The sequence below is a fragment of the Salmo salar genome, chromosome ssa12, assembly GCF_905237065.1.
Source record: "Salmo salar chromosome ssa12, Ssal_v3.1, whole genome shotgun sequence".
NCBI lineage: Eukaryota > Metazoa > Chordata > Actinopteri > Salmoniformes > Salmonidae > Salmo > Salmo salar.
Window position 1 is genome coordinate 36,878,192 of NC_059453.1, and position 17,672 is coordinate 36,895,863.

The 17,672-nt window shown below is 44.4% G+C and overlaps 1 protein-coding gene across 1 annotated transcript in view; it reads left to right on the top strand.

The window, feature by feature from the left end:
* LOC106564801 (potassium voltage-gated channel subfamily H member 1) overlaps positions 1-17,672 on the top strand; it is a 73,659-nt gene that overhangs the window by 39,169 nt on the left and 16,818 nt on the right. Inside the window, exon 11 of the mRNA XM_014131207.2 lies at positions 17,369-17,565. Within this exon, the coding sequence (XP_013986682.2) occupies positions 17,369-17,565 (197 nt within the window). The remainder of the gene's footprint in view (positions 1-17,368; positions 17,566-17,672) is intronic.

Below are 17,672 nucleotides of genomic sequence, written 5' to 3' on the forward strand. Positions count from 1 at the left end.
ATGTTTGATGTGAGTCTGGAAGAAGAGTTTACAGTCTAACCAGACACCTAGGTATTTGTAGTTGTCCACATATTCTAAGTCAGAACCGTCCAGAGTAGTGATGCTGGACAGGCGGGCAGGTGCAGGCAGCGATCGGTTGAAGAGCATGCATTTAGTTTTACTTGTATTTAGGAGCAGTTGGAGGCCACGGAAGGCGAGTTGTATGGCATTGAAGCTCGTCTGGAGGGTTGTTAACAGTGTCCAAAGAAGGGCCAGAAGTATACAGAATGGTGTCGTCTGCGTAGAGGTGGATCAGAGACTCACCAGCAGCAAGAGCGACATCATTGATGTATCCAGAGAAAAGAGTTGGCCCAAGAATTGAACCCTGTGGCACCCCCATAGAGACTGCCAGAGGTCCGGACAACAGGCCCTCCTATTTGACACACTGAACTCTATCAGAGAAGTAGTTGGTGAACCAGGCGATGCAATCATTAGAGAAACCAAGGCTGTTGAGTCTGCCGATGAGGATGTGGTGATTGACAGAGTGGAAAGCTTTGGCCAGATCAATGAATACGGCAGCACAGTATTGTTTCTTATCGATGGCGGTTACGATATCGTTTAGGACCTTGAGCGTGGCTGAGGTGCACCCATGACCAGCTCTGAAACCAGATTGCATAGTGGAGAAGGTGAGGTGGGATTCGAAATGGTCGGTAATCTGTTTGTTGACTTGACTTTCGAAGACCTTAGAAAGGCAGGGTAGGAAGGATATAGGTCTGTAGCAATTTGGGTCAAGAGTGTCCCCTCCTTTGAAGAGGGGGATGACAGCAGCTGCTTTCCAATCTATGGGAGTCTCAGACGACACGAAAGAGAGGTTGAACAGGCTAGTAATAGGGGTTGCAATAATTTCGGCAGATAATTTTAGAAAGAAAGGGTCCAGATTGTCTAGCCCAGCTGATTTGTAGGGGTCCAGATTTTGTAGCTCTTTCAGAACATCAGCTGTATGGATTTGGGAGAAGGAGAAATGGGGAGGCTTGGGCGAGTAGCTGTGTGGGGTGCAGTGCTGTTGACTGCAATAGGGGTAGCCAGGTGGAAAGCATGGCCAGCCGTAGAAAAATGCTTATTGAAATTCTCAATTATAGTGGGTTTATCGGTGGTGACAGAGTTTCCTATCCTCAGTGCAGTGGGCAGTTGGGAGGAGGTGTTCTTATTCTCCATGGACTTTACAATGTCCCAGAACATTTTTGAGTTTGGGTTGCAGGAAGCAAATTTCTGCTTGAAAAAGCTAGCCTTGGCTTTTCTAGCTGCCTGTGTATATTGGTTTCTAACTTCCCTGAAAAGTTGCATATCACGGGGGCTGTTCGATGCTAATGCAGAACGCCATAGGATGTTTTTGTGTTGGTTAAGGGCAGTCAGGTCTGGGGAGAACCAAGGGCTATATCTGTTCCTGGTTCTAAATTTCTTGAATGGGGCATGCTTATTTAAGATGGTGAGGAAGGCATTTTTTTTAAATAACCAGGCATCCTCTACTGACGGGATGAGGTCAATATCCTTCCAGGATACCAGGGCCAGGTCGATTAGAAAGGCTTGCTTGCTGAAATGTTTCAGGGAGCGTTTGACAGTGATGAGTGGAGGTCGTTTGACCGCTGACCCATTACGGACGCAGGCAATGAGGCAGTGATCGCTGAGATCTTGGTTGAAAACAGCAGAGGTGTATTTAGAGGGCAAGTTGGTTAGGATGATATCTATGAGGGTGCCAGTGTTTACGGCTTTGGGGTGGTACCTGGTGGGTTCATTAATAATTTGTGTGAGATTGAGGGCGTCAAGCTTGGATTGTAGGATGGCTGGGGTGTTAAGCATGTCCCAGTTTAGGTCACCTAGTAGCATGAGCTCTGAAGATAGATGGGGGGCAATCAGTTCACATATGGTGTCCAGAGCACAGCTGGGGGCCGAGGGTGTTCTATAGCAGGCGGCAACGGTGAGAGACTTGTTTTTAGAGAGATGGATTTTTAAAAGTAGAAGTTCAAATTGTTTGGGTACAGACCTGGATAGTAGGACAGAACTATGCAGGCTATCTCTGCAGTAGATTGCAACACCGCCCCCTTTGGCCGTTCTATCTTGTCTGAAAACGTTGTAGTTAGGGATGAAGATTTCAGAGTTTTTGGTGGACTTCCTAAGCCAGGATTCAGACACGGCTAGGACATCCGTGTTGGCAGAGTGTGCTAAAGCAGTGAATAAAACAAAATTAGGGAGGAGGCTTCTAATGTTAACATGCATGAAACCAAGGCTATTACGGTTACAGAAGTCATCAAAAGAGAGCGCCTGGGGAGTAGGAGTGGAGCTAGGCACTGCAGGGCCTGGATTCAACTCTACATCACCAGAGGAACAGAGAAGGATGAGGATAAGGGTACGGCTAAAAGCTATAAGAATTGGTTGTCTGTGACGTCCGGAATAGAGAGAAAAAGGAGCAGGTTTCTGGGGGCGATAAAATAGCTTCAAGGTATAATGTACAGACAAAGGTATGGTAGGATGTGAATACAGTGGAGGTAAACCTAGGCATTTAGTGATGATGAGAGAGATATTGTCTCTAGAAACATAATTGAAACCAGAAGATGTCATAGCATGTGTGGGTGGAGGAACTGAGAGGTTGGATAAGGTATAATGAGCAGGGCTAGAGGCTCTACAGTGAAATAAGCCAATAAACACTAACCAGAACAGCAATGGACAAGGCATATTGACATTAAGGAGAGGCATGCTTAGCCGAGAGATCAAAGGGTCCAGTGAGAATTAGATAGCTAGCCGAGCCATAGGTAGCAAGCTGGTAGAATATGGAGAGAGGTCTGTTTTTAGCCACCTCGTGCATTTCCGTCTGTAGATTAGTGGGGTTCCGTGTGGAAGGGGGGACCAGTCCAATTGGCAAAATAGTTAGTTATAGTGGCCCAAGAAAATGGTCCGATAGACCTATTCAGATAGCAGCCGATAAGACAGCTAATGATTAGCGGGCCGCAGATGGGCTTTCAGGTTACGTCGCGACGGAGGGGCCAGTTGGATAACTCTCTCAGGCAGATAACGTCGGTGGTCCAGTCGTGAAGCCCCGATGGGGCTCCGCATCGGCAGTAAAACGGGTCCGGATAGGTGATTGTAGCCCAGGAGAGGCTGATGGAACTCTTCAGCTGGCTAGCTCCGGAATAGCCCAGGAGTGGAGGAGTGGCTGATGGAACTCTTCAGCTGGCTAGCTCCGGAATCATTTATGTTAACTCCGGGACCGATGTTGCCAATAGTCACTCAGGTAGCTAGCTAGCTGCAAGATCCAGGTGTAAATGTCCAGAGCCAGCGGTAGAAATCCGGGGATATGGAGAGAGAATAGGTCCGGTATGCTCTGGTCTGAGTCGCGCTGTACAAAAACTGGCGATAGCTTTTCGAGCTAATGGATAGCTGAGGACCGCTAACCGTGGCTAGCTGAACTCCAACGTTAGCCAGTGAACTAACCTCGCTTCTGTTGTGGATTTCAGAATTGAGGTAAATAATACTTTTTTTAAATAATTGGTGAGGTGGGTTGCAGGAGAGTGTTTTGAGGTTGAGTTTTTCGAAGAAAAAAAAATATGTAAAAAGATATGCGAAGAAAATATGTAAATATATATATACACGGGACACGACAAGAGGAGGACAAAATACGTCTGAACTGCTACGCCATCTTGGAAAACCATCTTGACCCAAGGATGGTGAATCCTCGAGGGAGATCGCTGTCCGACAAACTGCTATCAGGTAAAGTGCTTTTTGTAATCTAACTATTTAGTTATAGAAACACGATACCATCAATGCAAGCTGTAAAATTACTCCCAATTTAGAACACAGAAACATTAGTAATGTAGCTAGCTTGCTAGTTAGCTAGCTAGTTACAACAAGTAGATATGTTGCTAGCTAGCAGAAGCAGATAGCTTTATCACTAGCTAGCATGTCATTCTGAGATGAGGAGCATTTTAGCTATCAGTTTATTTCAAGTAATAATTTAAGACTACAAAAATCTATAGGACTAGTAGTGTAAATCTAATTCAGTCATCAAGGCAGGACCCACTAATTTAATTCATATTGATTCATAAGAAATGCCACATTATCCCTGTCAATAGTTGGAGGATGAATGCAGAGCACCCTGCCTCAGACTGTCAAGATGTTTATTTTCTAGCTCACAAACTACATTCCTTTGCTGTGATTTGTTTTATTCATTCTTGTCTCTCACTTTTGTCTCACATGATTTACTCAGCTATCCTGTTTCCTGCTCTAAGAGATCAACCACGTGCCATTCACCAAGCATGGGCTGATTCACTCACCTGTGAGGAGAACTATCCTACTGCAGTTTGAACTAGCCTTGCTGTCACTATTTAGACATTGAGACCGCATATGCATTTGCCTGTTGTCTTTACTTTGTGGGTTTTGTCTTACACAGTGTAGTGCATTTCAGAGTTAAAGAACACCAACTACAGATACACGTGCTTGTTAGAACATTTTACATTTTTACATTTTAGTCATTTAGCAGACGCTCTTATCCAGAGCGACTTACAAATTGGTGCATTCACCTATAATATCCAGTGGAACAACCACTTTACAATAGTGCATCTAAATCTTTTAAGGGGGGGGTTAGAAGGATTACTTTATCCTATCCCAGGTATTCCTTGAAGAGGTGGGGTTTCAGGTGTCTCCGGAAGGTGGTGATTGACTCCGCTGTCCTGGCGTCGTGAGGGAGCTTGTTCCACCATTGGGGTGCCAGAGCAGCGAACAGTATTGACTGGGCTGAGCGGGAACTGTGCTTCCTCAGAGGTAGGGAGGCGAGCAGGCCAGAGGTGGATGAACGGAGTGCCCTTGTTTGGGTGTAGGGCCTGATCAGAGCCTGAAGGTACGGAGGTGCCGTTCCCCTCACAGCTCCGTAGGCAAGCACCATGGTCTTGTAGCGGATGCGAGCTTCGACTGGAAGCCAGTGGAGAGAGCGGAGGAGCGGGGTGACGTGAGAGAACTTGGGAAGGTTGAACACCAGACGGGCTGCGGCGTTCTGGATGAGTTGTAGGGGTTTAATGGCACAGGCAGGGAGCCCAGCCAACAGCGAGTTGCAGTAATCCAGACGGGAGATGACAAGTGCCTGGATTAGGACCTGCGCCGCTTCCTGTGTGAGGCAGGGTCGTACTCTGCGAATGTTGTAGAGCATGAACCTACAGGATCGGGTCACCGCCTTGATGTTGGTGGAGAACGACAGGGTGTTGTCCAGGGTCACGCCAAGGCTCTTAGCACTCTGGGAGGAGGACACAAGGGAGTTGTCAACCGTGATGGCGAGATCATGGAACGGGCAGTCCTTCCCCGGGAGGAAGAGCAGCTCCGTCTTGCCGAGGTTCAGCTTGAGGTGGTGATCCGTCATCCACACTGATATGTCTGCCAGACATGCAGAGATGCGATTCGCCACCTGGTTGTCAGAAGGGGGAAAGGAGAAGATTAATTGTGTGTCGTCTGCATAGCAATGATATGAGAGACCATGTGAGGATATGACAGAGCCAAGTGACTTGGTGTATAGCGAGAATAGGAGTGGGCCAAGAACAGAGCCCTGGGGGACACCAGTGGTGAGAGCACGTGGTGCGGAGACAGATTCTCGCCACGCCACCTGGTAGGAGCGACCTGTCAGGTAGGATGCAATCCAAGCGTGCGCGGTGCCGGAGATGCCCAGCTCGGAGAGGGTGGAGAGGAGGATCTGATGGTTCACGGTATCAAAGGCAGCAGATAGGTCTAGAAGGATGAGAGCAGAGGAGAGAGAGTTAGCTTTAGCAGTGCGGAGAGCCTCCGTGACACAGAGAAGAGCAGTCTCAGTTGAATGCCCAGTCTTGAAACCTGACTGATTAGGATCAAGAAGGTCATTCTGAGAGAGATAGCAAGAGAGCTGGCCAAGCACGGCGCGTTCAAGAGTTTTGGAGAGAAAGGAAAGAAGGGATACTGGCCTGTAGTTGTTGACATCGGAGGGATCGAGTGTAGGTTTTTTCAGAAGGGGTGCAACTCTCGCTCTCTTGAAGACGGAAGGGACGTAGCCAGCGGTCAAGGATGCGTTGATGAGCGAGGTGAGGTAGGGGAGAAGGTCTCCGGAAATGGTCTGGAGAAGAGAGGAGGGGATAGGGTCAAGTGGGCAGGTTGTTGGGCGGCCGGCCGTCACAAGACGCGAGAGTTCATCTGGAGAGAGAGGGGAGAAAGAGGTCAAAGCACAGGGTAGGGCAGTGTGAGCAGGACCAGCAGTGTCGTTTGACTTAGCAAACGAGGATCGGATGTCGTCAACCTTCTTTTCAAAATGGTTGACGAAGTCATCCGCAGAGAGGGAGGAGGGGGGGAGGGGAGGAGGATTAAGGATGGAGGAGAAGGTAGCAAAGAGCTTCCTAGGGTTAGAGGCAGATGCTTGGAGTTTAGAGTGGTAGAAAGTGGCTTTAGCAGCAGAGACAGAAGAGGAAAATGTAGAGAGGAGGGAGTGAAAGGATGCCAGGTCCGCAGGGGAGGCGAGTTTTCCTCCATTTCCGCTCGGCTGCCCGGAGCCCTGTTCTGTGAGCTCGCAGTGAGTCGTCGAGCCACGAAGCAGGAGGGGAGGACCGAGCCGGCCTGGAGGATAGGGGACAGAGGAAATCAAAGGATGCAGAGAGGGAGGAGAGGAGGGTTGAGGAGGCAGAATCAGGAGATAGGTTGGAGAAGGTTTGAGCAGAGGGAAGAGATGATAGGATGGAAGAGGAGAGAGTAGCGGGAGAGAGAGAGCGAAGGTTGGGACGGCGCAATACCATCCGAGTAGGGGGAGAGTGAGAAGTGTTGGATGAGAGCGAGAGGGAAAAGGATACAAGGTAGTGGTCGGAGACTTGGAGGGGAGTTGCAATGAGATTAGTGGAAGAACAGCATCTAGTAAAGATGAGGTCAAGCGTATTGCCTGCCTTGTGAGTAGGGGGGGAAGGTGAGAGGGTGAGGTCGAAAGAGGAGAGGAGTGGAAAGAAGGAGGCAGAGAGGAATGAGTCGAAGGTAGACGTGGGGAGGTTAAAGTCACCCAGAACTGTGAGAGGTGAGCCATCCTCAGGAAAGGAACTTATCAAGGCGTCAAGCTCATTGATGAACTCTCCAAGGGAACCTGGAGGGCGATAAATGATAAGGATGTTAAGCTTGAAAGGGCTGGTAACTGTGACAGCATGGAATTCAAATGAGGAGATAGACAGATGGGTCAGGGGAGAAAGAGAGAATGTCCACTTGGGAGAGATGAGGATTCCAGTGCCACCACCCCGCTGGCTCGATGCTCTAGGGGTATGCGAGAACACGTAGTCAGACGAGGAGAGAGCAGTAGGAGTAGCAGTGTTATCTGTGGTGATCCATGTTTCCGTCAGCGCCAGGAAGTCTAGGGACTGGAGGGTAGCATAGGCTGAGATGAACTCAGCCTTGTTGGCCGCAGACCGGCAGTTCCAGAGGCTGCCGGAGACCTGGAACTCCACGTGGGTCGTGCGCGCTGGGACCACCAGGTTAGAGCGGCAGCGGCCACGCGGTGTGGAGCGTTTGTATGGCCTGTGCAGAGGAGAGAGAACAGGGATAGGCGGACACATAGTAGACAAGCTACAGAAGAGGCTACGCTAATGCAAATGAGATTGGAGTGACAAGTGGACTACACGTCTCGAATGTTCAGGAAGTTAAGCTTACGTTGCAAAAATGTTATTGACTAAAATGATACAGTACTGCTGGCTGGTGGAGTAGGCTAGCTAGCAGTGGCTGCGTTGTTGACTTTGAACGTGTAGCTGGCTAGGTAACCTCGGTAGTTTCAGTACTACACCTTGTCATGATACAAAGCAACTTTGTAGCTAGCTAGCTAACATAACACTAATCAAGACGTTCCTTGTAGTGTATTTAGTTTCAACAATGCTGCTCGTCGGTAATAGTTGGCTAGGTTAGGGGAAAATGGCGTCGCGGGGGACGGAAATAGCTGGCTAGCTAACCTCGATGGCTGGCTAGCTAACAATTATCAATTAACAATTATCAAGCTATGACAAAGACAACTAGGTAGCTCGCTAGGTAACACTGCACTAGTCAAATCGTTCCGTTGTGAAGTATTAGTAACTACAGCGCTGCTAGTCGGTAACGGATGGCTATCTGGCAGTGGGTTAATGATGACTAGGTGTGTTGAGTAAGTCTGGCGCCGCGTCGCGGCTGGCTAGCACACCTCGATAATACTCAAACTCAAGCTACACAATTATCTTAGATACAGAGACAGCACAGACAACTATGTAGCTGGCTAACTAACACTAACACCACACTAATCAAGTCGTTGCGTTGTAATGTAATAGTTTCTGCGGTGCTGTTAGTCGGTAGAAGTTGGCTAGCTAACAGTGATGACTAGCTAGCTAGCTAGCTAGCAGCTAGCAGTGTTGACTACGTTAGGAGGACGAAGATAGCTAGCCTCGATAATTACTCAGTTACTCTAAACTATACAATTATCTTTGATACAAAGACGGCTATGTAGCTAGCTAAGAAGAATTGCTCAGATCAAACAAATCAAGCCGTTGTAATGTAGCGAAGTGGAATATTACCTGTGGAGCGAAGCGTGGTGCGACTGCTCGCGAATCTCAGTTTAGATTCAGTTTAACAGGTGACAAATAGATTAGTATTGTAACATGCAGTGGGGAGAATTCTATTTCCCCAGTCAGGAGCCCAGGCTTTCCCCATAGATGGTAGATTTCTCGTCTCTGGACCACACAAGCTTTAGAGTGCATTCTGCTAAGGCACTTGTCTCTCTCTACATCCGTCAGCTACAGTTGAAGTCGGAAGTTTACATACATTTAGGTTGGTGTCATTAAAACTTGTTTTTCAGCCACTCCACAAATTTCTTGTTAACAAACTATAGTTTTGGCAAGTCGGTTAGGACATCTACTTTGTGCATTAGAACCTTCTGATAGGCTAATTGACATCATTTCAGTCAATTGGAGGTGTACCTGTGGATGTATTTCAAGGCCTACCTTCAAACTCAGTGCCTCTTTGCTTGACATCATGGGAAAATCAAAAGAAATCAGCCAAGACCTCAGAAAAACTAATTGTAGACCTCCACAAGTCTGGTTTATCCTTGGGAGCAATTTCCAAACGCCTGAAGGTACCATGTTCGTCTGTACAAAGAATGGTACGCAAGTATAAACACCATGGGACCACGCAGCCGTGATACCGCTCAGGAAGGAGACGCGTTCTGTCTCCTAGAGATGAACGTACATTGGTGCGAAAAGTGAAAATCAATCCCAGAACAACAGAAAAGGACCTTGTGAAGATGCTGGAGGAAACAGGTACAAAGTATCTATATCCACAGTAAAATGAGTCCTATATCAACATAACCTGAAAGGCCGCTCAGCAAGGAAGAAGCCACTGCTCCAAAACCGCCATAAAAAGCCAGACTACGGTTTGCAACTGCACATGGGGACAAATATCGTACTTTTGGGACAAATGTCCTCTGGTCTAATAAAACAAAAATAGAACTGTTTGGCCATAATGACCATCGTTATGTTATCGTTACGTTATGGAGGAAAAAGGGGATGCTTGCAAGCCGAAGAACACCATCCCAACCGTGAAGCACGGGGGTGGCTGCATCATGTTGTGGGGGTGCTTTGCTGCAGGAGGGACTGGTGCACTTCACAAAATAGATGGCATCATGAGGAAAGAAAATTATGTGGATATATTGAAGCAACATCTCAAGACATCGGTCAGGAAGTTAAAGCTTGGTTGCAAATGGGTCTTCCAAATGGACAATGACCCCAAGCATATTTCCAAAGTTGTGGCAAAATGGCTTAAGGACAACAAAGTCAAGGTATTGGAGAGGCCATCACAAAGCCCTGACCTCAATCCTATAGAAATTGTGTTGGCAGAACTGAAAAAGCGTGTGCGAGCAAGGAGGCCTACAAATCTGACTCAGTTACACCAGCTCTGTCAGGAGGAATGGGCCAAAATTCACCCAACTTATTGTGGGAAGCTTGTGGAAGGCTACCTGAAACGTTTGACCCAAGTTAAACGCAATGCTACCAAATACTAATTGAGTGTATGTAAACTTCTGACCCACTGGGATTGTGATGAAATAAATAAAATCTGAAATAAATAATTCGCTCTACTATTATTCTGACATTTGACATTGTTAAAATAAAGTGGTGATCCTAACTGACCTAAGACAGGGAATTTTTAATAGGATTAAATGTTAGGAATTGTGAAAAACTGAGATTAAATGTTTTTGGCTAAGGTGTATGTAAACTTTCGACTTCAACTGTACATTGGTGACCATGGTGGGATCCTTTCGATACGCCTATGGGGCCTGGGCGAACAAATGCTCCTAGAGAGAAGGGGGAATACTGAAGCATGCCATGATGACAGTTCTATGGTCTCCATCAGAGGTCCAGACTTTTGGCATAGATGGTAAAGCTTTAATGTTTGGACTGCAACATTGTAAGACTGTTACCTCCACGGCACTTGATTGGTAGGTTACACTATATTTAGATACTTCAAATACTGCCTGAGACACATTTGCTATTTGTCTCCGTACTCAATAAATGGTGAAACACTATTTGTAATGGTGGTCTTTGTTCATATGTACAGTATATGCATGAAACTTAGATAATGGAAAACATGTCTCACACTCATAGTTAGTAGAATAATGGATGGATTGGGAAGATTTTGGCATGGTCAACTTTTAGAAGGTTAGTAGAAAAGTTAATAATTTAAACCACCTAAATATACTGACGTTCACATGACATTTTAGTATTTGAAACAAACATTCATTTCCTATAAGCCTACAGGCTCTTTATCAGGTAGGCCTTCATTGTAAATCAGAATTTGTTCTTAACTGACTTGCCTAGTTAAATAAATGTTAAATAAAAAACATTAAAAAAAATCATTGTTCATACCTTATATTATTCCAATGCATCCAACATTATGCATGCCCACCATGGTATTGGGCATCAGCTATTTAAGAACTCGTCTGGTTTAAGGAATATTATTGCAGAGCACATTGTACAACTGTTTTTAGAGAAGATTGTATTGCAAGGTATGCTATATGTGTAGGCTATGCTATATGTATTTGGTTAATATGCATATGCGGCTGTCCTTTTTTAAAATCTCCATTCTAGCATACATGACACACACACATCTTTCTATCTGCATGCTTTTATTTGGGTTTCTACGCACAGTAAATGTTTCTTTGAGCATGCAGCTAGTTATATGAAATTAGACATATAATCAGGCCAAACCTTGATTGAAAAATTGAATTCACTGACAGAGAGATAGCTAATGAAACACAAATTGGAATTTACAGTAGCTGGCTAGGCTAGTCAAACTGTAACACTGGCTAGCTTTCAATAAATTGGCTAAATGGTCAACGGAGTTACCTCTTCATACGATCAAGACAACTCATATTGCATTTTGCATATTTCAAGTGCACTTAAATAGATATTTATCTTATTTCAGTATTTGGGAGCTATGTTCCTCTTCGTCAGACAGCAGCTCGTGTTTTCACCAGAGGCTGTGTTTACATCGTAGATAGATGCAGGCCATTGGCTGCTGTCATCACAAGGGGTATGTACGGGAGTTCTGATTTGGTTCCATGTTTAGCATTTCGGCAAATTTGCCTGAGCAGACAGAATGGTGAAATATACTTCATTTGAGAAAATATGCAAGAATTGAAGGTGCCAACAAATGTTATAGTCATCATAAAAATGTTTTACGGTCATATACAAAAAAATCTGATCATCCCTCAACGGGGATTGATCAAGTTCACGTTTTTTCGGCTTCGGCCAAACACCTAATATAATGACTTCCATAATATTGATCAAATTAAGCCTGGTTTGTTCTAAGGTATTTTTAATATGGTAGCTAGTGTAAGCCTAAGAGCTCCAATCTAGCTATGGTTCAGCTAAACGTCAGCGTTCCGCTATTGCCAGCACGTTTGTAAGAGTGAAGAAATTATTTTGTTTACTTAGCTAATGTTATCTAGCTGTGTAGCCTATATTATAATATGAATGACACTGTATGATAACGTTACTTTATTTGTATATTCGTATGGGAGGGGTAAACTTTCATTATTTATATGCTAACGTTACTTGATCATGAAACATGTTAACGTTAGTTAGGAGTTCGCTGTGTATTGTCAGCTAATTTAATGTGTACGGATGAGAAAATAAATCATTTATCCGCACATGCTTGTGGATTGTAGCATTATTCAACATTGTAGTTTGTTTTAGAAGAAAAGTTGCTCAGATTGTTGCTCTGATTGTTAAATAGTTTGTGCTTACTGGCAAGTGCTACTGTGATATTTACGGTATATTTGAGCTGTCGACCAAGAATGTTGCATTGCCAGCCACAACGAAAGGTAAGGCAAGGATGTAATGTGAATTGAAAAGTAGATATACTAACCCAATGGGAAGAGGAGATTAACAGTCTTATTGACACTGAATATTAACACTAGTCCTCTTCCCACTACGAGAGATGGAGAGTCTGAGGAGCGGATTGGCGAAAGATGAGTGACCTGTCATTAAAGCAATTTGTGCCAGATATGGCTTGAGTCGATTAAATTTGACTTGTCATACTCATTTTTCTACATATCCCCTCAAATATCATCCAAGGATAGAAATTCTCCCAAAAAGCAAGCCATGTTGATATAATTTCAAACTGTTTGTCTGTTAATTAATCTAAAAGGAACATGAATTTCATTTTCAAATCAAAGTTTGTGAAATGTTTTCAGACCTCTAAAGTAATCTAATGTCAAGATGAAACCACGTGACAACGTCGGGTGTGTACATCCAGCTGTATTCCTCCACCCCAAATGAATGGAAAAGTCAAGCACCGAATGAAACCAGGAAATGAGACAGTGCTTATCTTTTCCATTAACCAATATTGTGGGTTATTTCATCTTGACATTACTTTCAAGGCCTGAAAACGTCTGACAACTTTAATTTATGAGTGAAATGTCCCTTTAATGGAACAATCAGAAGTTGCTACATTCAGTTTTGGACTTATAATTCAATTATATGTACCCATTTATTCTTGAAGAATATAACTTATAAATGCCTCATGAGCTTAGTTCAACTGTCACACCCAAAATATAAGCTTGTTTAAGTTCAATGTTTGTAAACAAAGTTAATCCAAACAAACACTATATAGCCTCTAACCATGGTTAAAACTATACATGTTACATCATGGATGGTCAGTCCTTGCATCCATAGCTTGTCTATGAATTTGAGTGGTAACATTTCTCCAGCCCCATCTCTCAGATTTTTAACGAAACTGGAGGGGAGGTCACTTTGTTATTGTTTCTACAGCTGATTGACGCGTTAACTCTTGGATGTAAACTCCCCTAAAGTTGGGAGTAGCGTGGTTCTGGTACTGCTTCCGACCGCCATTTTCACTTATAAATCTACCTGTAGACACCATACACTCGGCTAAAGGCCTGCTTCTTGCGGTGGCGGGAGTATAAGTACCGTGCCGTCGCACTCTGACATTCCATATACCACTGGAGAGCTAAGAAGCTTCCGTGCTGAAAGAAAGTATTCCAATTGCTCTTCGACAAACACAAATGGTTTTATTTCGTGTTTAATGAAAAACAAACATTACTTGTAGATGTGAAACATACCCACTTTGTGTTCATCACAGACAGACTACATATTAAAGCTGAAGTTGTAACGAGTCGGCTGGTGTGTGAGTGGCGTCTCTGCGTCTCTCAGAGGACACAGGGCAGAACATTTTCTGTCGCCAGTTCTATGAAATGGTTCCAAATGGTGTCACTAAATATGATCATATCCATTTAACAGTTATAAGGTGAACTCTTAGTACCGGTAGTCGTTTTTCTAAATTGGTTGTTACTATATTAAGAAAGCATGTAAGTGATTTCAAGCCCTATTCATTAAGTTTGTTGAATAGGAACTAAATCATATAATATTCCATATTTTCATGTAATTGAGCTTGTTTCTTCAAAAGTGAGTACACCTCAGCAATACATTTTTACTAGAAAAGGTGAGATTTTTTATCTTTCTTGGAGCATTAATACTTATTGTTTTTGGCCATCTCATGAAGGACTTACCCAAAAGTAATTATTTATTTAGGTGGAAATCTACATCAAATCAAATTTATTTAAATAGCCCTTCTTACATCAGCTGATATCTCAAAGTGCTGTACAGCAACCCAGCCTAAAAACCCAAACAGCAAGCAATGGAGGTGTAGAAGCACCAAAATACATACAACTTGCAGGCATTATGCCACATTTCCACATGCAAATAATCCTTAATGTTCAAACATCGTTGAAAGCTGTATACAGTTTGTGGTGAGTGAGTGACCGGTTGGTCCGAAACAGTAAACTTCAATCATAAATGTCATGTTTTTAAAATAAAAAGTACTCCCCCATCTATACTGAACAAAAATATAAACACAACATGCAACAATTTAAATGATTTTTACTGTTAGTTAATATAAGGAAATCAGTCAATTTAAATAAATGCATAAGGCCCTAATGTATGGTTTGCACATGACTGGGCAGGGGCACAACAATGGGTAGGCCTGAGAGGGCATAGGCCCACTCACTTTGGAGCGGGTAGATCAAATCAAAGTTTGTCACGTGCGCCGAATACAACAGGTGTAGACCTTACAGTGAAATTCTTACTTACAGGCTCTAACCAATAGTTCAAAAAAGGTATTAGGTGAACAATAGGTAGGTAAAAAAATAAAACAACAGTAAAAAGACAGGCTATATACAGTAGCGAGGCTATAAAAGTAGCGAGGCTACATACAGACACCGGTTAGTCAGGCTGATTGAGGTAGTATGTACATGTAGATATGGTTAAAGTGACTATGCATATATGATGAACAGAGAGTAGCAGTAGCGTAAAAGAGGGGGTTGGCAGGTGGTGGGTGGGACACAATGCAGATAGCCCGGTTAGCCAATGTGCGGGAGCACTGGTTGGTCGGCCCAATTGAGGTAGTATGTACATGAATGTATAGTTAAAGTGACTATGCATATATGATAAACAGAGAGTACCAGCAGTGTAAAAAAGAGGGTTTGGGGTGCACACAATGCAAATAGTCCGGGTAGCCATTTCATTACCTGTTCCGGAGTCTTATGGCTTGGGGGTAAAAACTGTTGAGAAGCCTTTTTGTCCTAGACTTGGCACTCCGGTACCGCTTGCCATGCGGTAGTAGAGAGAATAGTCTATGACTGGGGTGGCTGGGGTCTTTGACAATTTTTAGGGCCTTCCTCTGACACCACCTGGTGTAGAGGTCCTGGATGGCAGGCAGCTTAGCCCCAGTGATGTACTGGGCCGTACGCACTACCCTCTGTAGTGCCTTGCGGTCAGAGGCCAAGCAATTGCCGTACCAGGCAGTGATGCAACCAGTCAGGGTGCTCTCGATGTTGCAGCTGTAGAATCTTTTGAGGATCTCAGGACCAATGCCAAATCTTTTTAGTTTCCTGAGGAGGAATAGGCTTTGTCGTGCCCTCTTCACGACTGTCTTGGTGTGTTTGGACCATTCTAGTTTGTTGTTGATGTGGACACCAAGGAACTTGAAGCTCTCAACCTGCTCCACTACTGCCCCGTCGATGAGAATGGGAGTGTGCTTGGTCCTCCTTTTCCTGTAGTCCACAATCATCTCCTTAGTCTTGGTTATGTTGAGGGATATGTTGTTATTCTGGCACCACCCGGCCAGGTCTCTGACCTCCTCCCTATAGTCTGTCTCGTCATTGTCGGTGATCAGGCCTAACACTGTTGTGTCGTCTGCAAACTTAATGATGGTGTTGGAGTCGTGCCTGGCCATGCAGTCCTGGGTGAACAGGGAATACAGAAGGGGACTGAGCACGCACCCCTGGGGAGCATCAGTGTTAAGGATCAGCGTGGCAGATGTGTTGCTACCTACCCATCTGGGGGTGGCCCGTCAGGAAGTCCAGGATCCAGTTGCAGAGGGAGGTGTTTAGTCCCAGGATACTTAGCTTAGTGATGAGCTTTGAGGGTACTATGGTGTTGAACGCTGAGCTGTAGTCAATGAATAGCATTCTCACATAAGTGTTCCTTTTGTCCAGGTGGGAAAGAGCAGTGTGGAGTGCAATAGAGATTGCATCTTCTGTGGATCTGTTTGGGCGGTATGCAAATTGGAGTGGGTCTAGGGTTTCTGGGATAATGGTGTTGATGTGAGCCATTACCATCAGCCAATCAGAATGAGTTTTCCCCCACAAAAGGGCTGTATTACAGACAGAAATACTCCTCTGTTTAATCAGCTATCCGAGTGGCTGGTCTCAGACGAAGAAGTTGGATGTGGAGGTCCTAGGCTGGCGTGGTTACACGTGGCCTGTAGTTGTGTGGCTGGTTGAATGTACTGACAAATTCTCAAACAATGTTGGAGGCGGCTTATGGTAGAGAAATAAACATTCAATTATCTTGCAACAGCTCTGGTGGACATTCCTGCAGTCAGCATGCAAATTGCACACTCCCTCAAAACTTGAGACATTTGTGACATTGTGTTGTGTGACAGAACTGCACATTTTATAGTGGCCTTTTATTGTCCACCACAAGTTGCACCTGTCAGGTGGATGGACTATCTTGGCAAAGGAGAAATGCTCACTAATAGGTATATAAACAAATGTGTGCACAACATTTGATAGAAATAAGCTTTTTGTGTGTATGGAACATTTCTGGGATCTTTTATCTCAGCTTATGAAACATGGGACCAACACTTTACATGTTGCGTTTATATTTTTGTTCAGTATATTTTTCCCCCCCAGTCTATTTTATTCACAAAGCTGCACTGTAACTCCAAAAGCTCCCATAAGCTGTCTGATGCATTTCATCAATCCAATTTGGACACTGGAAAGGGACAGATTTGCATTTTCATGTGTGAAAACCAAAAAGTCTGCATATGTGTTAATAACCATGGCTTATGGAGTCTTAGCTAATATTTTTTAGATCTGTTTCCAGAAAAGTAGAAGCTCAGTGAAGTGAGGGATGCAACTTTTCATTAGTAAGAGCTGGAATATGTTGTTTACAATTCAGTACAGCGTCTGTTTGCCTTGTAGGTGACAAGGCTTCTACAATTGGTATCGCAAATGCACTGTGTATCATTTTCCCCTGTTGGTCTCAAACTAGATATTTTTTAAATACCAGTTACGTAACGCACTCATTTACAATGTTCTTTTTTTTGTGTGTGTTCACATTGTACAGGCAGTTTGCATTGAAGAACATTTCAGCATAGAAGTATGACCTTGGGCTTTTGACTTTGTATTACCATGAAAGGCTGCAAGATTAGCTTCATGGCAGTTAGATTCATATCATTGTGGATGGGGTTTCCCTTGTTATCATTCACCTCACTATTTATCTCTCCCCGTTCTATCCCCCATTTTGTATCTTCACAGGAAAGGGAGATGTGTTTGGGGACGTCTTCTGGAAGGAGGTGACCCTAGCCCAGGCTTGCGCCAACGTTCGGGCCTTGACTTACTGCGACCTCCACATCATCAAGCGTGAAGCTCTGCAGAAAGTTCTGGAGTTCTACACGGCCTTCTCCAACCACTTCTCCCGCAACCTGCTGCTCACCTATAACCTCAGAAAGAGGGTAAGCTGCCCGGGAGCATTGCTCTCTCTCTGTGTCTCAATAGTCTCCAATAGCTTATTGATTGGCAAAAAAGATTGGATAGACTCCTAAGTTATTTATTTTTCACC